Genomic DNA, 23,359 nt, shown 5'->3' on the forward strand with positions numbered 1-23,359 from the left:
CTTAGCAGTTGGACTACAAATCCCAACAAGCACAGTTAAAAAAAAAAAAACCCTGTAGAACTTCCTTTCATACAAGGGTCAGTAAATATAACAAAGCTGTTTGAGATCTCTTGGTGAGTGACTATATTAATATTTCTTTGCAAATGCTTCATAGAATCGGTATGACAAACGTTCATTAAACCTGATTGTTAGACTGATAAATGTATTTATAATGCGTTTTGCTTCCCACGTGTTAAGGTGTTTTGGGGAAGTACTTAAACTGATCCAGGTAGCTTTTGGAAAGAAAATAATATTTCCATTATGTTGCTTCAGAGGCCTAATTTGTTGAATCTGTAACCTTCAAGAAAACAGTTTTGCTGCAACTTTTGTCAGGAAAACCATCTAACAAAAAAGAATTTCTGATTCAAATAAGAGAAAAGAATAATCGATTCAAAAAGTAAAGTACGACACTAAATTTGACTCAGTAACCAAAGTCACGGCATGGATTTGAGCATCTCTAGAGGACAGCATTGGCTGTTAACACAGGGAAGATTATGGCACCATTATTTTAGTTTCCCAGTTAAGTACTTGGTGTGTTGGATTTATGTGTATATTTAAAGACTTTGTTCTTATGACACCTTTCTATACTCATATCTACATAGACAAAGTTGCTTGGAGGATTATGAAAATGCAAGGGTTTTGCTTATGGGGAACCCAATTAACAAACTCCAGATACTACACTGTGACTAGAACTCAGTAACCTCATTTTTAGGAAGTCCTTTGATACTTGGCATTTGTTTTTACTTGTTTGTCTGCATTTTTGCATGCTGTATTTCATCAAAACTAACGCAGCACGTGAACAGGGCTGTCTTTTGTCTTTTGGCTGCTCCATCCAGACTACGGTAGCAGCTCCTAGAGGTTCTCTACTGCCCCAAGCATGGTCAGTGTTCCTTGAGAACAGGGAACAAGAGGCAAGACTGGCAGCTTCACTCCTCCTGCTTCATTGGGGCTGGAAGATTCCCAAGATAACTGAGGGCAGATACCAAGGCCAGGGCATTGTATGGAATTCACAGCAGTCTAGGAAGTTGAAGCGTTTGCAGTTTGAGAGAAACAAGACAGACCTGCTTTCTGAGAATACCATGGAGATTGGAAACATTAGATTACAAACTACTGTACTGCAGTTTCAGCTGGGCTTTTTTTTGCCTGTTGAAGAAAAAAATCCAATTTCTGTTATAATGAAACTTAACTTCTGAGCTCAAATGCCTTTTGTATCCTTGAGGTCCTTATGTATAAGTGAAAAAAACCCCAAGGTTGAGGCAGCCCGGCCTCTCAGAACCCTGGATAAGTGAGGGTCACACGGCAGCCAAACAGGACAATTGTGATTGCAGAGATACACCCTGGATCATGTCTAATTTTGGGAATATATTTGCATCTGATCCCCAGGGGTGGTGTTGGTTTATCTTTGTTAAATTTCTGTGCCATGTTGTGCCTGCACAGGTCAGCACCATGGGGCGGCTGGACGGGAAGATCATCCTGTTGTCTGCGGCAGCACAGGGCATTGGCCGAGCAGCTGCTATTGTAAGTTGGAAAACGTTTGTTCTGCTGTGCCTGTGCAAAGTCTCTCATTCTAGCTTGTCCAATAACATTTGCACCTAACCATTTCTTGAATTAATAAACCATAGATGAGACCAGAACTACACAGCGAAAAAATCAGGGAATAATGTAGTCACTATGTTGTATCATGCAGGCTGTGTGCTGTTTGAATTTATGAAAATCTTCAGCTCTTGAGTGAAGATGTTCGATAAGGATAAGAGCAAGATTTGAGGACAGATGCAACTGCTTTTCTAACAATATATGGATGGCACTGTCTGTGCCTTTTATCCAATATCTCTGTTGCTTTGTTCTGGGAGAAAATAGAGATGAGAGAGGGAATATTTTCTGGTCTAAGGCTGCATACTGTGAGGATACTCTACAGTAAAGCCAAGGTATTCTACTTATATTCATAACTGACATAACCAGGTTCACATGATACTTTGCTCCCAATGAGCAACTGTAAGAAATCCTTTACAAATTTTGTTTGATTTCTGTTAAACAGAATTCAAGGTACATATTAACTTTCCAGTTAGCTTGTAACTCCTTTTGACCAGTTCTTCTCCTGCTACTTCCCTTTCCCGTGGCAAATAAAAAACCCAGTAGAGTTATCTCGTTATCTCTTTAATGTAATCAACAACTCAGGAAAAACTCCTGTAGCATTTTTAGCAGACTGGTTAGTTTCTCATGAATGTGGTTGGGAACATAGAAGACCGCTGATCTTGGCTCTTACATAAATCAGTCGGTCCAAGGAGCAGGTAATCTTCCTGAATGGTTTCGCTTTCTAAATACCCAACAAGCCAGGGAAGACTGGTATGTTTAATGTTACTATCCTCTTAAGCTGCACTTAGGACGTTTATTTTAAAGATTAGGGGCTACGGTCCAAGATGTCAGAATACTTTTGATAGACTTTGTTAGCTGTTGATTTATCAGTAATCACAATAAAAAGAAAGTCTTTTGAGGAGACTGTCAAGAATGAAGCAATGTCTCTGGTTAAATGTCAAGTCATGCTGCTTTTAATATTGTTCTATTCCAATTATTTGGATACAAAGGATTTTGTTAAAAATAAAAAAATCCTAGTTTACGACTTCTGCCTTTACCTGTCAAATTTCATAACTTCATTTAAATCTAACAATACAGACAATTCTAGCCCTATTGCTTACTAGTGCAGCTAATAAGGGCAATAATAATATCCATTATCTTAGTCTAGTTAATGCTCTTCTACTTCATTTATGGATTTCTTCCTTTAGGGAAAACCCCTTAAATCTGTCTTATCACACAAAGTTACATAGTTGTGTGCAACTCCCTGATATGCCCAGAATGAAAACTGAGAGATCAGCACCCTTCAGCTTGGCTTGGCTTGGCTTGAATTTCAAGCCAAAAAGCACCTGAAAAGAAAACCTATTTTATTTCTGATATGATCTGGATATAAATCTAAACTTCTCTTATGTTCTCCAGGCTTTTGCTAAAGAAGGAGCCAAAGTCATTGCTACAGACATCAATGAGTCTAAACTGCAAGAACTGGGGAAATATCCAGGTAAATTGCCCTACAGCAGGCATTAGTTCAGATCTTGCAAGTTTTGTGTAGGCTGTCTGAGATACATACTGAGGATAGGAAAGCTTGAAAAAGACAGAAAAAAGGAAAATATCCAGATGAATTCTTTCAATGTTTGCATTGCTTTATTCTGTGGTGTGAAATAGCAGAGATCTGGCATGTAAATATTGCAACATCAGCGTATCAGAGTTCTATTCCAGACATGTGGAATAACTGATTTTCTTGTGTCACAGAGGAAGTTGATATTCATTTGCTAGAACAGCACCCATTTCAGTTACCTTTTGGCATCACTAGGCTAATTATCAAGTGCATCAATCTGGAAGCCATGGAATGCTTTTCTCTGATCAAGAGAACATCCCACTATACAAAATGGTAGATCTAGTGTTTCCCATTTCTATGGTCCATACTTGGCCTATCCTTTTAATGCATTCCTTACTGTCTTGTAGATTCCATATGTTTTCAGAAATTTAATTCTAGCAACACTAGATACACCTATTCTGTTTATACAAATGTTCAGGCCTGAAGGCTGTTTTTCTACTGACACCACAGGAACATCCTTGAAGGAGCAAGTTTTGAACAGAAGTGTTTCTAATCACAAGTGACACAAGTGGTAGATATTAAAAAGTATTTTTTCAATATTGAAATAAAAAATTAGATTTGGATGTAGCTTACAGCTGAAAGTGCCTCTAACTTGATTTGAGAGAAGAAAGTGGACTTAATGAATTCCTACTAAAGGCTGACAGTAAAATACACAAAACCACACCTGGCATAGCTTTTAGCATGAATTTCAGTCTCTGCCAGCTGGAGTTCACCACAAGCAAACAAGCAATCCCTTTGCAATTGTTTAGGAACTTGAGGGCTTTTCATGTTCCTTCTGAGAGTGTTTGGGAAAGTGTTACATTTTTTCTCTCTGTTAGTATGCTCACAAGGAAAGAAATAATTTCCCATATACTCAGAGCCATTTCCATCCTTCAGACATATGATTAGTTAATCTATATTTAATCAAGACGTGGCACATTGAAGTCTTTGAATTTTATCCAGGAGAGGTAATTCCAATATGGTGTTAATCACCAGCCTGTAGTTTGATCAAATACACAAATCTCTTCAAAAGTGTCTCTATCATTTAACTAAAGCACAGAAAGACTATTCATGGGCTTGTTGCTTTGGTCTAAAAAAAAACCCAGTTTTTTTATCCATTTAAATTTGATTTTATTAATCAAATTTAAATCAAATCTCCCAAAAGTCAGACAACACTCTGATGCTTTAGAGACAGCTTTACAGCATTTCATGGAATTGTATCTGCTGGGTGAGACTTCTGGAGGCCATGTAGTTCCATCTAGTGCTCTAAGTGGCACTGGTTAGAGCAGGTTGCACAGGTTTGTCTTTAGTCAAGTTTTGAGCATCTCTAAGGATGGAATTTCCTCAAAAACCTCTGCAGGAACCTGTTCCAGTGTGGCTGCCCTCATGATTTTAGTAATTTATGCACAATCATTTTTCCTTATCAATTAAATTATATAAAGCTCATTCTTGATATCGTCAACTACACGAGAATGTGGCATTAATGGCACTATACAACACATGTAACTAGTTCCAAGTGTTATTCTAGAGCATGAAAGTTCATTATGATTATATAGGTTCTATAATTCTTCTGTGTGAGAATATAGTGGAATTCAAATTTATTTGGAATGTTTTTGTGGTAAATTAAACTAGCTCATCTGCTTGTGTTATGCTGTATAACAATTTAAACCATTGATAATTTTAGTTCTCTCCTGAAATTTTAAATAGCATGATACGCTTTCCCAGATTAACTGTTTTACTAACTTAATCATTGAGTGAATTGAATTGTAAGTGCTATCCTCAGCACATCAGAAAAATAATCAGCTAATCCGTAGTCAAATACATTGAAACAAATGCCATGGTTTTTTTAGGCATTCAAACATGGGTTCTGGATGTCACCAAAAAGGAGCAGATAGAAAATCTGGCCAAGGAGATTGAAAAGATTGATGTCCTCTGTAACATTGCTGGGTAATTGTATTCTCTTTGCTACTGTTATTTTTCCAGTTTTCCCTGTCTTCCGGAACTACTTTCTATTACTTGAATGCATTTTATTTGTTCCATTTTAATGGATTTTATACTCTTAATACAAACCCTTGTGTGTTTCCGTCAACCCTGAACTTTTTTTTGCACAGCCACATAACCCAGGCCAAGGTCGAACAGCTCTGGAACTCATGTGTTCATCACTCTGTGGGTACCCTGTAATGATGGCTTCGGCCCTTCTAGTACAGCCATGAACAAAGCCTGACACTCTGCTAGTGCTTGCGTTTTTTTGTTTTTTTGGGTTTTGTTTTGTTTTGTTTTGTTTTTTCTTTTTTCTTTTTTCTTTTTTTTTTCTTTTTTTTTCATTCCTTCTATTGGCAATCATTTTGTTCCACATATTGACTCTGCTTTGTGTCCTTTAAAGGTGCTCTTATCCCACTCTTTTCAAGGTTAGAAAAGTTAATTACTACAAAATAGTGGTGGAAAAATTACAGACAGTAATCCAGTTTGTGCACTCATTCTAGGTTTGTTCATCATGGAACCATTCTGGAGTGTGAGGAGCAAGACTGGGACTTTACCATGAACCTCAATGTTCGCAGCATGTATCTAATGATCAAGACATTCCTTCCAAAGGCAAGGTTTAGCTGCCCATGACTTTCAGTCTCTGCTGCATTGTTTGAAGTGTGACAGATCAGAGTTGTTGCCACTGTGACAATATACAAAATACAAGTGTGCAACACTGGATAGGAGAGCCCGTAGATTACAGTGATCCTCTTGTGAAACATTCTCTGCATTGCATAATATTTCAGGTAGACAATTTATCTAAAGGATATGGTAGAGCAGATTTATTCAAGGAGTTGGCCTATGTAAACTAGTTAAAACACTTCAGACTTTATGCAAAGCAGTGACTGAGCCATTGCAATACTGTGCTAACATATTATACTACAGCACACAGCTGCACAATCCCACTGCTACAAAATGTTTATAAATAATGTATATTAACATGAATTTTATACAACTCTGGAGACTAGCTTATGATGAAATTCAGGGATGCTGATGCTAACATGCTTATTAGAGCACAACAATTCCATGAATGTAGCAACTCAAAAATTCTTCTTAGTTTTACATAATCGTAGGTTTGGGCCTACAAAAACTTGTGGACTGAATAAAGTGTGTGCAGATGCAGAGGACAGACTTGAAAGCTGTAACCATGACTGCGTGACAACTTCTTTTTCAGTATTGTTCCAGTTCTTTTTGCTTGGTTGGTCTGGTTTTTAGTTTGTTTGGGGGTGGGTTTTTTCCTTAAAAAGTTAAGCTGAACTTAATTTTCAGAGTTTGGGGCTTTTTAGCAACTTCAGGCATATCAGGTTTTAGGACTCCTAAAAAGGTAATAAGATAAATAAAATTAGCTACAATTCATAGATGCTAGACTGTTGTGCTTTATTCTTCTCCAAAACGTGAAGAGTTTGAGTGGGATCAGTGAGTTGCTGCATTGGTAGATGGTATGAGCAGATGTCTGTGAGGTGTAACTTAAGTGACAAGAGGGCAATGACTGAGAGGTGGTAACCTAGGGAAAAAACCTTCCCTGGCATAGTTTTCAATGCTGACATGGCTCAGGGGAACTGAGTGAGAATTTCAGACTCAGCTTTACTGCTTCAGTCAGTGGCACCTACCCATGCCAATTAAGCTTTGCTGTCCTGTGTATCAAGTGTGTGCAGGGCTATTCTGTGAGTTGCTGTGGGCTGTTGTGCTGAACCTGCAGATGACAAAATAGTTTTCATTTGGGTGACATAAGTACTCTTTTGCAGATGCTTAAACAGAAATCTGGAAATATTATAAATATGTCTTCTGTGGCATCCAGCATTAAAGGTCAGTAGCTTGCTAGAGTTCCTTATATAAATCTTTAAGATCATAAATATACAATATAAATGTTGTGCAACTTTGAACTTAGAGGACATTCTAAATTTAAAGCTATTTCCAAATCCTGTGGAGGCATCAGTTAGGAAAAAAAAGTGAACACATTCAACTCAAACATGAATGCAAGGACCCAGATGGAAAATTGTAGAAACTCCAAAATCCTTACCTCTGAGCTTTTTCAATGTTTTGTAGTATCCTTTTTACCAGTATTTATTAACTAAAAAGGAATTGCTTCCACTGATAACTTGGTACATACATTCTTCAGAGATATCATGAAAAAATGACAATTACGTAAGTGCTATAACTAAGCTTTCAAAAGAAGCTTGATCATGACTAACAGATGGATTTCTGCTGTTCCTAAATCTTTGCTGCTTGTTACATTTTCTTGACTAGTACCCAGACTTATGCAATTGAAAGACTGTGTGCTTTCCTCTGGTGTATACCTGAGTAGAATTCTGGCAGTTGGCATTCCAGCTAGCCTGCCCTTATGGAGAGGCTACAGCTGCTACAGGAAAATGCTGGAGGTCCAGAAGCAGGTGCATACTGAACAGTCTTGGCTCTGTTTTTTTTTCTTCTTCTCCTCTTTAACTATGTTTGTGCTGCCTTAACCTTCTGTTAGGAGTTGTGAACAGGTGTGTCTACAGTACTTCAAAGGCTGCAGTTATTGGGCTAACAAAGGCTGTGGCTGCTGATTTCATTGAACAAGGCATCAGATGCAACTGCATATGTCCTGGTAAGTGTTCTTACATTATTCTGTGAACTAGGAGCAAATGCTAGAAGGACAGATTGAGTTTGGCTTTTCAAACAAAGAATATACACTTGCAAGTGGTAACTAAAGCTACCAGCAGTCTACAAGAACAGAGCATGCTTGAAAGGCTTAATATAGGAAGTGGTTATTTTGTGGTTAAACTGGACTTTCAGCTGTTTAACCTAGTATCTGCCCTTTATACATACATTACACAATATTTGAATGGTTGTTTTCAGTGAATGGCTAACAGTGTTAAATCATCCAAAAATTTCTGAATTCTCAAAACTCTTGCCTTCTACTGAAATTTAAAATTCTCTGCTCTGTTGGTAGCTTTGCAGTCTTTCTCCTGAATTATATTTCAAAGTTACATATAGGTGTTAAGACATACAAATAGAACAAATAAACTTTTGTCATGATTGCTGATGCAGTTGATTTTTAACACCAAATTTAAAATTTTGCTTAGGAACTGTTGACACACCATCTTTACAGGAAAGAATCCAAGCCCGGCCTAACCCAGAACAGGTGAGAAAGCAATACCTTGGTCACATGTGTATGTATGTTTAACTCTCTTTAAAAAAAGAATATATAGCTGCACTTCCGCCCATATTTAAAAATGTCCTCAATCTCAGAGTACTGTGGATAATTTAACATTGCTGTCTCCTTTGAAAGTGTGGTCAGCTTGAACTTGAGACAGAAACCTTATGGCCAGACCAGAACTGAAGCCTCAGAAGGATAATATTGCTTAGTGAATGTAGAGGATATCATCCATGGAAGCAACTCCAAGTGCTGGTTACAGTATCCAGTGCAAAAGCAGAGGACGTTTTCTAGTGTGGCATGTGTCAGCCATGAGGTAGTCCAAAATCAATACAGACAGGGCATTCTGGCCTATGCATTGCAATGTTACTTGGGATGCTTAACCATCCTTATTAGATAATGGCACATTCTCATTTGAAGAACATGGGAATATCTATCACCAAAGGAAGAAGGATTTTATGTTGGCTTTATTCTGAAACCAGACATTTAGCTGTTTTCTAAAAGTCTCCAAATTCTTTTGAACCTGAAATTCACATCCCTGTTAATCTTATGTTTTTCCAGCTTTAATTCCCTACTTAGTGCTCTAAAGGAAGTTATTACTAGAGGCCTGTTTCCAGTATTGCTTTGTACATGTCAAGAGGTTAAAATAATTGCTTTTTTATTTTTGATATACCAAATGCTCTTGTATATCCAGGCATTGAAAGACTTTCTAGCCAGACAGAAGACTGGCAGGATGGCTACTGCTGAAGAAGTCGCCCATCTCTTTGTGTACTTGGCCTCTGATGAAGTAAGTTTAGACAATAAAATGTCCTGTCACAGAATCCCATGCTACTTTGCTGCTTCCCAGTAGAGAAGGTATTTGTTTTGAGACAATTTATACTCCCTTTGAGCTGCATCGTTACAAAAATAAAAACCAAACCATCTTCTTTTACTGAGTTCATCCTGCAATGCAAAAAGTTCTGAACGTTGACAGTGATTGCAAGGCATTATATATTTGGTGCATAAAGCCTGGTGGTTTCATGTCACCTGAGCAAATTGGCTGCCCCCAGTCATTCTGAATGACAAAGAGAAATGAACTTGTCAGCTGTACCAAGGCTGCACCATGACTAAATCCTGTTTTAAGGAGATAGCATTAGTAGAGTTGCTGGAGATTTTAGCTAATGCCCAGGGTGAATTTGCCATTCCAGCATAAAGAAAACGACAGACCCCCTGTGGTTGTTACACACCATGATGATCATTGCAAACAGCACCAACATTAATGAACACACACCAATGTTATTCAGCTGCTATAAATTTACTGAGACTAAAAACTTGACTGGTGTAAGAATGCACTCCCACATTTGAGCAGGTGCTTCTATATAAAAAAAATAGTTTCTCTTTACCTTAGAACATGTAAGGAAGTTAAACTAAAACTTTCCATAGCTTTCTCACTGTAATTGGCCCAGTGCCAGCACAGGAGCACTGACTGGGCCTTGGAAGTGTACCTCAAAGCCTGTTGCCAATTTCATTGGGCAAGGTGCCAAACCTGGACTATCGAGTACTAAAGGGACTGCATAGGGAGGCTCAAGTGCTTTTTTAGACTGCCATACAGTTGTAAGAGTGTTCTCTACACGGTGTTCGACTTGTATTTATTTGTTCTATGATGTTTATTATTTTTGTCATTATCAAAACCTTTTATTTTACAAAGTATGCCCAGAGAAGTTGTCTCACTACTATTAAGCCATTCGGAGAAGTGCTGGACACCCTCAGAGACTTGATAAATGTTCAGGTAGCTTATTCCATTCTGGCCATGTGCAAGACTTTATCAGAATGGATTTGTCTGGACATGTCCATCAGTCCTGATGTGCATACCAAAATACTTCAGTGGATTTAGTCTACTATTGATGTTGCTATCTATCAATAGTCTGTTTCTCAATTTCATCTTGGTTTTAGTATTTCCATAATGATAATAATTTTTTCCAGTCTGCTCACAGGGTTTTCAACCATGTGTAAACAGAATTCCATTTTTTCAATATATTCAGTGTGTTTCAGCACTGATGCAGGGAACAATGTCAAGAGCTCAGTTGCTTACCCCCCACCATCTGTATAATAGTTTTTAGTTAGATCCCATTATAATTATTGGCTAACCTGGTCAGATTCTGCTCAGCTAGACAGACCTAATAACATCATAGTGAGAGGAATTTATTCCTGCAGGTAAGATATCTGAAGTCTAGCTTTTGTAAATTTGTACTCTCAGGATGCATTCTCATCTTAATGCCTCAAATAATACTTTTGCCAAGCTTCCTTGAATTAAGTAAAAAGCTTTAAGTTCTGTGTTTGTTTCTATTTAGATATCATATTACTTATTCAGGTATTTTTGTAAAACAAAAAAAATATGTATAAAAAGAAAGCAGATTTTTCAAAGGAAAAAAAAAATTCTTTTTTAAAGAAAAAGTGTTTCCCTGTAATTAACAAGCATGAAAAATTACTTGAAATCGTTGTTTATTTTATGTAATTTCAGTCTGCCTATGTGACTGGTAATGAACTAATCATCGATGGAGGATGGAGCTTGTGATTGACTCTACCTGCAAATGGAAATTCGTACTATGATGGGCAAAAAATGAGGATGGTGTTTCTTGCAAACATTAAGATCATGCATGTGATGTCTTTCCAAACAAATTTGCTGCTATCTCTCTCTAGATTGATCTTACTGATTAACTTTTCCTTAAATAGAGTAACACTGAAGTAAAACATACTTCAGGTGGCTTCAATTTATGGCAACTCCAAAAATATGAAAGAAGAGCAGGTTAATGTTTAAGATTTCAGGAGGCCAAAAATGTTATTTATGTTACAAAATCTGAGTCGTGTTTTAAGCAAAATCTGAGTGAAAGGAATTAACTATTATCTTTATTCTCCTCTTACAAGGTATTTGGAAATTAATACAATTAAATTTTCATGTAAAGGAAACTCTATGTAAGGGCAGTACTCTAGCAGGTATGGATGAGGGCATATGTAAGGGGGATTCTCAAATCCGTGACTGGTTCTTCATGAATATGCTTGACTTGCAGCACAAAAGCAAAAGGAGTGGATTTTACCACTCTAGATAGAGCAAATATATTCCTCTCCAAAATTATGTACTAATACTGGACAAATTAAGAGTAAAATCTGTTGCTAGGTGCTACACTTTGGTGCTCTACACCTTATTCTCAAGTACCAATACAGTTCATACTAAAGCACAAGGCAAAATTTCTCTGAAAAGGACTGTTTCTACATGAGTATGTGCTGATGTTTTTTATTGTGATAGCACATGGTAGCTTTGATTCATTAAATAAAAACCTATTGTTGTCAAGTTTCATACCCTGGGAAAAACATAGATCCTGACCCAGAGATGTAAGGCAATGAATAACCTGAGTTCACAAAGCATTTGTTTTACTAAGATACTGCTTAAAACCAACATGGGTGACTGCCTATAAATATGATTACCTTTAACATAGCTCCATTTATCTAGTTCATAAATGAAACTCTATGTAATTTAATACATATCTTAATATACATTATATACATAGATATGTGAGGAATTAAGGACTAAATGCTACTAAATATGATTCATCATTAATCAAAGCACAGGAAAAATATACAGTATTGTGTGTTTCTGTAACAACTGCCATGTTTATAAAGTTGTTGTTTAAGCTTTTCAGTATCAGCTGAAGCATTAATATAAATTATTTCATTTCAAAGATAATGAAACACATCTAGTTAAAATCTGGTCTCTTATTTTAAAATAATTGAATATAAATGTAAATTTTACAAATGAGAGAAATATTCTGGATGTTGACTTCACTGGGCACATTTATGGGTTTAACATTTACCTTTAATCATGGTTAGAGCATTCTGACCTTGTAGTTTGTTTATGGGGTTTTAGAGAATCTAGTATTTCAATCAAGTGACCCTGGCAGCCAAGCAGGATCAAGCTGGGGCACAAATCCAGACTTATCCAAAATGCCTTGAAAAATGTTCACTGACATAAATTCAAATATTAAAAATTGAGGCTGGCAGGACATGGTTTCAGAGTTTAATATGAGGGCCAAAGTCCTTTGTTTGTAGTACGTGAAGAAGGCTTACCTTGAAAAGAGAAAATTTCCCCACTGCAGTAACACAAGGATTATATACTGTGTATTCTGAAAATAAAATCAAGAATCAGAGAGAAAATGCATTCTACTTATTGCACGTTGACCATCATTACTTAGCGTTTCCAAGCTCATATGAAGTGATTATAGTACACAGTTGCTGCTCAAAAATGGCTGCTGCTGTTGTTCTTGTCAAAGCACTTGTGCAAGAAGATAAGTACCACCTGCCTTTAAATTGCAGTAAGGGCTTTTTTAGTGGTAGTCCAAGAATCTGGTGAACCAGAAATGTAAAAATCAGCAGAGCTTGCTGCCTCTTGCCTTATTAGCAGTGCTTTTCATGAGGTGTTAACAGTTGCAACTCTAAAATGAGTTTCAATGTCATGAGGCTTTTCAGCAGACTTGCAGGAATTATTAAAGGAAAATGCTTCTTAATGCTCTTGTGACCTAATTCCCTGGTCTGTTTTTAATGGAACTGGGTAATTCTCTTTGTTTTCCTTCCACCCCAGTGATAATATAAAGAGGCTTTTTGACTTTTCAGATTCTAGGTCAAACTTTTCTCTTGTGGGGGAGGGAGGAATAGACTTCCCTGATTCTGAGTTGTTCTGGAAAAATTATTCTGATAAAAAATGTTTTCATTTTCTCTTGGATTTTTGGTGAGCTTAGTTCTGTGTGATGACACCAGGAGCAAAATAGCAACATGTGGCATTTGACTCTGCTGTTGCATGCACTCAAGTGCAGCTTGCAAATTTAGGGTTGAGAAAAAGAGAAGGTCTGTCTCATTACCTCATGTGCACTTACAAATGAGGTGGATGAACTTGCTTTATCTTTAAGAAGTAGAAATGCTGGGATGGGAACAACATAAATATGCAAGTTATGTTTATTTTGGGGTGGTTTTGGGGATTGGTTGGTCGGGTTTGTTTTTGGTGGTTTTTTTAATTCTCCTGTCTGCCTCAGTGCAATTTATCTGTGTGCATCCAGAAAGATTGAGCAATAGCTCCTCACCCTTTCCTTGCACCAAATCTCCAACCCTCCAGTGCTGTAGTCTGGGTTAAAGGATTGCGTGCAGCTTCCCCGTGCGTCTTCCCACAGCCATGAGAAAGGCAGCACGGAAAGCCTTTTTCGTCCGTACCAGATGCACGGAATGTCATGAGGGACTGGCTATGAAAGACACAAAAATCTTCCCCCTGGGTGCCCTGACGGGTATCCAGAGCCTCGGATGGCTCAGGTCTGTGATAAATGCCAATCACTCGTTTTTTTTGAAATTTATGAATATTTAATATAGAATAAAAATTGGTTACAAAAATATTAATACAATAATAAAAGTTTAAAAAAAGTTTTCAGAGACAGGACAAATAATGAGACAAATAAGAGCAAAGAAGGCAGCCCGGGCTTTTGTCCCCCCTCCCTCCCAGACAAAGGCTAGGAAGGAGAAGGGCCCCGAACAAAGAGAAGTCTTCTTTTTTAAGCCTTCAGTTTATGACTATTCATATCTTACGTAAAACGAGTAATTTTCAGCTGTTTCTTGTCACAAAAGTTTTCTGTTAATTAAAAGAACGCATGAGAGCATACGTCCTTGAGAAAGTTAGGTTCTGTGGATAAGAGGCCATAAATTCTTCTTCACTAGAAGGTTTAGAGGCCTCTGTAAGGTTTAGGGGCCTCTGTGAATGTTATCTCTGTGCTGAGGAATTTCTCTTCTTGAGCAAAAAAATATAACACACATACACAGCTTCTATTGTACTATAACTTACTGTTAATTACAAAACTACATTCACTATATTATTCTAATGTTAATATAGTATAACTTTTCTATCTATCAGATTACATATAGTAAATATCTGCGTAGAGCCACATATACAATATGCCTTTTTCACAATCTCTCCTCTTTCTTGTTATAATACATTGGCTCGAGCGGATATTTACTGCTCTCTTGCATCTCTTCTATGTTTATTTTCTTCATAAATCAGTCTAGCTTTTTGGAGGGGGTCTTCTACTTTATTTTGTTTCTTTAATACTATAATCTTTTGCACTGTTTTTTTTTTGTTGTATCTATCTTTTGATCTAAGGTTACTAATTGCATACCTTGAACTACACTAGTGATTAATCTAATAAAACAAGGGATCAAGCAAGGAAAGAATATTAAACTAGCTGTAGCACATAAGAGGAAAAAGCCTTGTTTCTTTCACCATTCTACTCTTAACACATTATCTCACCAGCTGGTACTTAGCATGGATTCTCACTTCTGAACTGGTACATGGGTGATTTTTCTGATATCATTGATTATATCTAGGATAGTATCTCTATTATCATCTATTTTTAAACAACAATCTGATGTATTGAATTTTCCACAAACGCCCCCTTCTTCAGCTAATAGGTAATCTAGTGCTAATCTGTTTTGATACACAGCGGCTCTGATTTGAGTTTGTTGCCTGGATGTTAATTCTATTGCTAGACCAGTTTTGTTTGTTATTATTTTTACGACTGCTTGAAGCCTTATGATACAATTTAACATATAAATGGGAGTTCGATATCTCTAACTCCCGTCTTGTGCTCAGGTGGCTGGCCCATATGTTGCCAGTATGCGTTCAGGGGGCCACTCATCTTCTCCCCAATTTTTTTATAATCTTCTAATTATATCTCTCTTGCTTCTTTTTAGATCTTTATAACTAGTATTCTTAAGTGATCGCCTTCAGGTCTAGGCAAAAGAAAAAAATCTTGGTTGTATGACACCCAGAGTACAGCTCCCTTTCCACTTGTGGGGGGAGTTTTGGGCCAAATCCTTTGCTTTACTCTCAGTAATGTGGGTGAAACACATCTATTTGTCCCCTTTTGCACATTCACTTCCCCTTAAATTTTCCGCAATCTAATACTTTTTCTTATTGTGTATGCAGTTTCCTAGTTTGGAGGGGTTATAACAGTGACTGTTGATATGAGTGTGAGAAATAAAGAAGGAGCCTCGGTGTCTTTTCTATATACAGTTTTTGGTAACACTTGTAGCATGGCTGGGTCGACATCCCAAAAGGGAAGAGCCAGAAAATGAGTGACAGAACCAGGAGAGGTCCAGTATGGCTTATACTCCTACCTTTCATGCCTATGGGGTTGCAGCCCACAGCAGGTGTATGTGATCTTCTCGGTGGCGATTATAGAGGCTAATCTGGTCTTGCCCTCTCCTCTATTGTCACTTTCTCTTAGCTAATTTCTAGGCAAATCGTTCTTGACACTCCTTAACTGTGGTCTCTCACTTTTCCTCAGCCACCTCTCGTTCAACAGGCACTAATAATTCTCATCCACACAACAAAGTTATTATTTTAGTTGTTTCAAATTCTGCTTGGATAGGGGGCTCAGGTGACACTCTACACTTCATGCAACGAGAGTGTCGTTTGGGTGAACTACAGTACTAATTTTTCCTACAGCTCAAACACATTTAAACCAACTAGCATGTCTAGTATTTGGGTGAATCAAACAGGGTATTTGGCTTGGCAATATATGAGGTTGTAATTCCCCCTCCTCTTTATATAAATTACAGGCTAAGGCAAAAACACAGGGGTTTTCTGTCTGAAACAATCTCGATCCTCCTGTCTGTGGTGGAAGTATTCCTCCCCATGGAGGGTACTGGAGGTGTCTTAAAGTTTTCTCAGGTGGTATTTGAAACTACTGATGCAAAACTCAGTCTAAGTTTTCAGTCAGGTGTGATCCTGCGTATGTTTCCTGGATCATGTGGATCTCCCCAGTTCATTACTACTCATTCCCGTTTAAGAGTTAATTTTGTATCACTCGGTTCTGGTGATATTGTCCACTCCTTAGGCTTTTCCACAGGTCCTTTTGCTCTGCTGGTGAATTCATCTTCATTCCTTGATCTGGATTGCCGCCTCAGTCAGCAATACCTGAAAAGGACTTTCTCATTTTGGAGTTAGAGATATTAATCACAACAATTTTGATATGGTGCAATTTATAATTCCTTTGAATTGCATTTTGGCACAACATAATCTATCTGTGTGTGCACTATATAGCTGACAGAAATGGCAGCATATTAACTTGATCATAGGTTTTAACAAAATCTTGGAATACAAGCTGCACAATGCTAAAATACTGTTATAAATATCACACCTAAGTTTTATAGGATAACTAAAAAAATGGTCCTGTCTTAGTCTGAAAGACAGGTATCTGCCACAGAAAAGCTGGAGCCACCCTTGTAATGAAGAATTCAAATTCTCTCCCTCTGAATTATTGTAATTTTGAAAATTAGGGGCCTCTCAGGCGAAGATCTGGGACTATAATAATAGTTCTTTTCTGGTGTGTATACACAGGTTAACAAACAACACTAACTCCAGCATTATTGACAAACAGAAGCAGAACTTAGGAACACTTCCCTAAGGACACCCTGGGGCTTCTGGGATTTCTCTCTTGGGGACAAAGATATTCATTCTCTTCTTAGACTCCAATGCTCAGAGGGGCCTAAGGTCAGGGGGGTCCTGGTACAGCTGCCTCACAGCTTCTGTTAGGGTTTTCTTACAAAGCCAGAGCTGCTGGGCCTGGGGTCCCCAAAGCTTGAATTAATTGTTGTAACACTTTTGATGTAAAGTGTGTTCCTCTGTCTGAATCTATTTTATTAACCATCTCACATCTTGGAATAATTTGTTTCAAAAGGGTTTTACTTACTACATTAGCAGTAGCCTTGGCAGTGGGAACTGCCTCCACTCAATGAGTTAAATGGTCTGTTATTACTAATATATATTTCCATCGTTGAACTTGAGAAAGTTCTGTAAAATTTACTTGGATACTTTGAAATGGTCTAAAGGTTAATTCTTTACTTTCTAGTGTAGTTCTCCTCATTATCTTTTTATTTTATCCTTTGACAAGTTATACATCTTTCAGTTATCTTCTCTGTTATCTTACAAATCTCAATGTATTCATAGTTTCTTAGGAAATAATCACACAAAGCTTGGGTACCTCAGTGAGTTTTCTGATGCATGTCTTTTAATATTTTTCTAGTAAGTACTTTATTAAGTAATTGCCTTCTATCAAGAAGTTTCTGTTTCTTTGATTCATCTGGTTTACCTCTTATTTCTTTCAATTCTTTTTCCTCTATTTCACTAAATTCTGGAATTTTTAATTTTCCTTATTTGGAGTTAATATTAACATGAACCTTTTAGCTTCATTCTCTGCTGCACCTTAGCTTCCTGGTCTGCCAAATTATTTCATTTTTTGGAGCCACTCTTATTTCTAATTTCACTTGTAATTCTCATCTTAACAAATTACTCCTTGTTCTTGGGACTAACTAAACATCTCCTATCTAAATTCTGGTATCTTTCTATATCACCACATCCCTGATGACAGGCAAAAGTCTCTTCTTGCTCCTGCACTCCATCACATCTTTACTTACACCATGCTTCTCTGAAATATCTACCAAACAAATTCTTCTTGCTTTTGTACCTTCCACAAATTCTAACTCTTCCTCCTGTCTGCATCTTCTAAAATATAACATAGACTAAGCAAATAATCTAGTGAACACTAATACTTCTCTTTCTTCACTCCTCTTCCTTCAACTTTCACACACATTCATTTATCAACTGTAGAAGAGACACTTAGAAAGCACTAAACACTGACTTCACATGGCCAAGCTCTCTCTCACTAAGTGAAAAACGCTTGAAAAAAAAATGTTAGCACATCAAGCAGCAGTCATTTAAAAAAGCACAGCTTCAGACACTGTCTCCTTTCTTCTCAAAAAAAAAAAAAAAAAAACTTACAAGTCTTTCCTAAAACATCCCAGAACACATGCACGCTGTCTGAATTTTACAGGCTACTGATTTAAAAGAAATTGAAGGCTAGCGCATGAGAAACACTGAAAAAATCTTTAAAACTTCTATGACCCGAGTCTCTCAGTCATAAGGAAAAGGGCAGCTGCGGGCGCTGATAAGCGAGCTGGAGGAGGGGCGGGCAGGGAGCTGCGCGTCCTACGCGCGGCTCGGCGCCGCCGCCTCCACCGGGCAGCCCCTCTGCCATGGCACGGCTGTGCGGCCGCCCGTCTCCCTTTCTTCCTGAGATGATCTGCATTGACTGCGGTTTCCAAGGGAACGGCTTCCCCAACAGGAAGTGGGGAGCTCTGGAGGACTGATCACTGAGTTTTTGGTCCTCCAAGGACGGGGCATGGGCGGGGTCTGCCACTGGAATTCCCGAAGGGGAAGCAATTTCCGGTCTCCTCCATGCGGCCGCGCTTTCCGCATGGCTTACGCTGGCGGGTCCAGCCGCCTCCGGCAGTCAACGCCCAGCACCACTGGAGCTGGAATCGCTATTGAGGCAGCTAGGGACCGGACCAACCCGCCACACGCCGACAGCGGAGGAACTGCCGCCGGGAAGGGGGGAAGGGGGGGGGGGGGGGAGCCCGCTGCCCCGCCGCCGCCGCCGCCGCCGCCGCGAACGGGAGGGGGGTGACGGGGAACCCGCCGCCGCCGCTGGGGGGGAGGAGAAGGAACCAGCCGCCCTGCCGCCGCCGTGTCGCAAGCGGAGGGGGGCTCGCCGCCGCTGGGGGGGGGAGGGGAGAGGGAAAAGCCCCCCCCCCCCCCTCGCGCCGCAAGCGGAGGGGGACTCACCGCCGCTGCTGGGGGGAGGAGGGAGGGGAACTGGCCGCTCTGCCGCCACCGCCGCCGTGGGGGGGGGGGGGGACCCTCCAGGGTCGGCTAAGCCACCACGCGGCCACCCCCCCGCGTGGCTCATGGCGACCGTACTCGCCGCTTCCAACAAAAGCAAGGCAGTGGCGGCAACGCTCAGCGCTGCCAAAACAAACTAGCAAACAAACAAAATACTGGGAATGAGGCTGAAAAAGCCTTTGCGGGAAAATAGCGAGAGGGACCGGGGTGGGGGCCGGGTACCGACTGAGCCGCCGCTGCGAACAGCGAGGGGGGGGGGAGGGGAGAAACCGGCTGGGCTGCCGCTGCGAACAGCGGACTCTTGCCTGGGACGGAAACGGGCAGAAACAAGCGACAAGCCAGAACCTGGGGCAAGCACTGGGACTGAGACAGGCACCAACACCGGAGCCGGCAATGCAGCTCCCAGGGGACGATCTTAGGGTGGTATCTCTGTTGATGATTTCTCTCCACTGGACTTCTATCCCTTTTCTTTCAAAATTTTCTCTATTCTACCCATCCCTGTCTCTGTTCACTTTCCTTTTTTCCCCCCACAAAAAAAAACCTACTTTTCTCCTTTCTCCCACATTATTTCTTAATACAATTTACTTTCTCTGAGGAACTATAATAAAGCTTAAAATAAAAAATCTACACTTTCTATACTTTCATTCGTCCACATTCACTCTACTCTATTTTTCACTTAATCTCACACACAACAAAACAATCACAACTACAAGGTACCTTTTACTTTCCACACACTTTTACACTCTTTAACCTGGCCAGACAATGCACTTCACAAACCCTCAATCTGACAGTGTTGGGGGGTTCTCCCTTCCCAACCCCAGGTGCTCTTGGGTTTATTTCTTAGATTCTGCAGAATTTAACATAACCCTGGATGTCTCGGAATTGCTTCCTCCAATCCAGCTGGTTATCAATGCCCTTCACAAACCCTCAATCTGACAGTGTTGGGGGGTTCTCCCTTCCCAACCTCAGGTGCTCTTGGGTTTATTTCCTAGATTCTGCAGAATTTAACATAACCCTGGATGTCTCGGAATTGCTTCCTCCAATCCAGCTGGTTATCAAAACCCTCAATCTGACAGTGTTGGGGGGTTCTCCCTTCCCAACCTCAGGTGCTCTTGGGTTTATTTCCTAGATTCTGCAGAATTTAACATAACCCTGGATGTCTCGGAATTGCTTCCTCCAATCCAGCTGGTTATCAAAACCCTCAATCTGACAGTGTTGGGGGGTTCTCCCTTCCCAACCTCAGGTGCTCTTGGGTTTATTTCCTAGATTCTGCAGAATTTAACATAACCTTGGATGTCTCGGAATTGCTTCCTCCAATCCAGCTGGTTATCAAAACCCTCAATCTGACAGTGTTGGGGGGTTCTCCCTTCCCAACCTCAGGTGCTCTTGGGTTTATTTCCTAGATTCTGCAGAATTTAACATAACCCTGGATGTCTCGGAATTGCTTCCTCCAATCCAGCTGGTTATCAAAACCCTCAATCTGACAGTGTTGGGGGGTTCTCCCTTCCCAACCTCAGGTGCTCTTGGGTTTATTTCCTAGATTCTGCAGAATTTAACATAACCCTGGATGTCTCGGAATTGCTTCCTCCAATCCAGCTGGTTATCAAAACCCTCAATCTGACAGTGTTGGGGGGTTCTCCCTTCCCAACCTCAGGTGCTCTTGGGTTTATTTCCTAGATTCTGCAGAATTTAACATAACCCTGGATGTCTCGGAATTGCTTCCTCCAATCCAGCTGGTTATCAAAACCCTCAATCTGACAGTGTTGGGGGGTTCTCCCTTCCCAACCTCAGGTGCTCTTGGGTTTATTTCCTAGATTCTGCAGAATTTAACATAACCCTGGATGTCTCGGAATTGCTTCCTCCAATCCAGCTGGTTATCAAAACCCTCAATCTGACAGTGTTGGGGGGTTCTCCCTTCCCAACCTCAGGTGCTCTTGGGTTTATTTTTTTTTTTATTTTTTTTTTTTTTTTTTTTTTAGGGTCCCCTTTTTCACACACTTTACCTTTTTCCTGGGGGGTTTCTCTCACTCCTTTTTATCATTCACTTTCGTCCCGGTGCTGGCCGCCTCCCTCGCGGGACAACGGAACCGCAGCGTAGGGGACTCCGCTCTCGCTTGGAAGGTCTGGGTGTTACCCCAGCCCGCCTCTCAGGCACACACACTTTCAGCCCCCGTTCCGCGCCAAGCGCTGCCCCCCCCAGTCCCAGCAATTCTTACCACTCCGTTGTCCTTGGGTCTTTATTCTTCGTGTACACTTTGATGTTAGGAGCTGGTTACCGCGGTTTTTAGGGAATTCTTTCCCTTCTCTTTGCCTTATTGTCTCCCTTTGTCCTTGGATCTTACCCCTTTCTGGGGTACTCTGCGAGGACCAGAGCCGGGGCCGCCTAATGCAGGCGGGACGCGTCTCCCTGGTCTCTAATCCTCCCACAGCACCCGCAGTGGGGTATTTTAAACCATCCTCTGCTACCAAATTGTGATAAATGCCAATCACTCGTTTTTTTTGAAATTTATGAATATTTAATATAGAATAAAAATTGGTTACAAAAATATTAATACAATAATAAAAGTTTAAAAAAAGTTTTCAGAGACAGGACAAATAATGAGACAAATAAGAGCAAAGAAGGCAGCCCGGGCTTTTGTCCCCCCTCCCTCCCAGACAAAGGCTAGGAAGGAGAAGGGCCCCGAACAAAGAGAAGTCTTCTTTTTTAAGCCTTCAGTTTATGACTATTCATATCTTACGTAAAACGAGTAATTTTCAGCTGTTTCTTGTCACAAAAGTTTTCTGTTAATTAAAAGAACGCATGAGAGCATACGTCCTTGAGAAAGTTAGGTTCTGTGGATAAGAGGCCATAAATTCTTCTTCACTAGAAGGTTTAGAGGCCTCTGTAAGGTTTAGGGGCCTCTGTGAATGTTATCTCTGTGCTGAGGAATTTCTCTTCTTGAGCAAAAAAATATAACACACATACACAGCTTCTATTGTACTATAACTTACTGTTAATTACAAAACTACATTCACTATATTATTCTAATGTTAATATAGTATAACTTTTCTATCTATCAGATTACATATAGTAAATATCTGCGTAGAGCCACATATACAATATGCCTTTTTCACAGGTCTGGTCCATGGCCCCCGCCAAGCTGGCAGCTGGGACCACGGCCAGCTGCCGCCTTTCCCGCGGTGACCCACTCCGCAAGGCAGGCGGAGGCGCTGCGGCACTCCCGGCTGCAGGCCCGGGAGGGCCGTGGCTGTGCAGGAGGGCCTGTAGCGCCAGCAGCAGCAGCGGGGGAGGAGCAGCCGGAGCCGATCCCGCGGAGCTCCCGGCGCTGCCCTCCCGGTCCCCGGCTCCAGCTGCGCGGGGAGCGCGTCCCTCGCTCTGGGCCCCGCCGCGCCCCAGGTGAGTTTTCTGCCCCTTTCGTCTCCTTGCATCCCCATCCCCTGCAGCAGGAGCGGTGACGGGAGCTGAGAGCAGGCGTGGCAGGCAGGAGGCTGCTCCCGGGTTTACTTGGCGCCTTTTTGTGGATAATGATGGTTTGGGTGTTTTAATGGTTATGTATTCTGAGTGCCGGTTGCTCTGCTCTGGTGGTGTTTGTGGTATTTCATTTGCATTGCTTTCTGTACCTTCTGAGTGCAAGGCAGAATGCTGAGAGGACCCAGGCAGCAGAGGTCAGTCATGCCTTCGGCATGCACATGCTGCCCCTGTCAGTCAGCTCTCCCTCTCCACCCATTCAAAAACAACAGAAATGAGAGGATCTAATACAAACCTTTCTGCTTTTAAAACGGGAAAAGTGTATTTTACAGGGAGGTACTAAAATGGCTGGTTTCCATGGGCTAGGCCTTAACCGTGAGGTATAAATTCCACTCAGTGATTTCTCAATCACCGATTTTTGTTGGCATAGAACATGAAACTGAAAAACCAAAACAACCCTGTCTCCCCTCAAAAAAATCCCAAAACCTGTGAACTTCCAAAAGACCCATGCTGACATAAGTACACTAACTACTCACTTTGGTCCCGTTGATCCAAGGGACAGTTCTTGAAAGTAGGTTCTTGATCCTGGCCAACACAGTGAAGACCTGCCACAAAACAGATAACAACAGTTAGATTCCTCATTCACTCCCTGAAACCATTCCTGTTAAACAGAATATTCAATATCCCTACTTAGTCAATGTTTCCTGTCCCACAGGCTGCTGTGAACAGGGCTTTCAAGAGCTGAAGCTGTGGCGAGGTGGCCTTGCCTTTCTCAGAAGT

The 23,359-nt window shown here is 40.4% G+C and overlaps 1 protein-coding gene and 1 long non-coding RNA gene across 2 annotated transcripts; one reads left to right on the top strand and one right to left on the bottom strand.

The window, feature by feature from the left end:
- BDH2 (3-hydroxybutyrate dehydrogenase 2) lies at positions 1–13,209 on the top strand. Its single transcript, XM_063424029.1, has 10 exons — positions 1–113; positions 1,477–1,557; positions 3,028–3,106; positions 5,053–5,149; positions 5,686–5,794; positions 6,970–7,030; positions 7,698–7,811; positions 8,290–8,348; positions 9,055–9,147; positions 10,861–13,209. The coding sequence occupies exons 2-10, from the start codon at positions 1,486–1,488 to the stop codon at positions 10,912–10,914; spliced, it is 738 nt and encodes a 245-aa protein (XP_063280099.1). The 5' UTR covers positions 1–113; positions 1,477–1,485; the 3' UTR covers positions 10,915–13,209.
- Positions 12,462–23,352, bottom strand: LOC134564816 (uncharacterized). Its single transcript, XR_010083660.1, has 3 exons — positions 23,270–23,352; positions 23,116–23,184; positions 12,462–12,517 (listed from the first exon to the last, which is right to left on the bottom strand). It is a non-coding gene; the product is annotated as an uncharacterized LOC134564816 (long non-coding RNA).
- Between the last annotated feature and the right edge of the window lie 7 nt (positions 23,353–23,359).

This window comes from Prinia subflava, chromosome Z (assembly GCF_021018805.1).
Source record: "Prinia subflava isolate CZ2003 ecotype Zambia chromosome Z, Cam_Psub_1.2, whole genome shotgun sequence".
In the NCBI taxonomy this organism is placed as follows: Eukaryota; Metazoa; Chordata; class Aves; order Passeriformes; family Cisticolidae; genus Prinia; species Prinia subflava.

Excerpts from the sequence above, each read along its gene's own strand:
- BDH2 (XM_063424029.1), top strand. The coding sequence starts at position 1,486 with ATGGGGCGGCTGGACGGGAAGATCATCCTGTTGTCTGCGGCAGCACAG. Across the intron at positions 7,031-7,697 it reads TGTGGCATCCAGCATTAAAG|GAGTTGTGAACAGGTGTGTC; the intron begins GTCAGTAGCTTG and ends ACCTTCTGTTAG. Across the intron at positions 7,812-8,289 it reads ATGCAACTGCATATGTCCTG|GAACTGTTGACACACCATCT; the intron begins GTAAGTGTTCTT and ends AATTTTGCTTAG.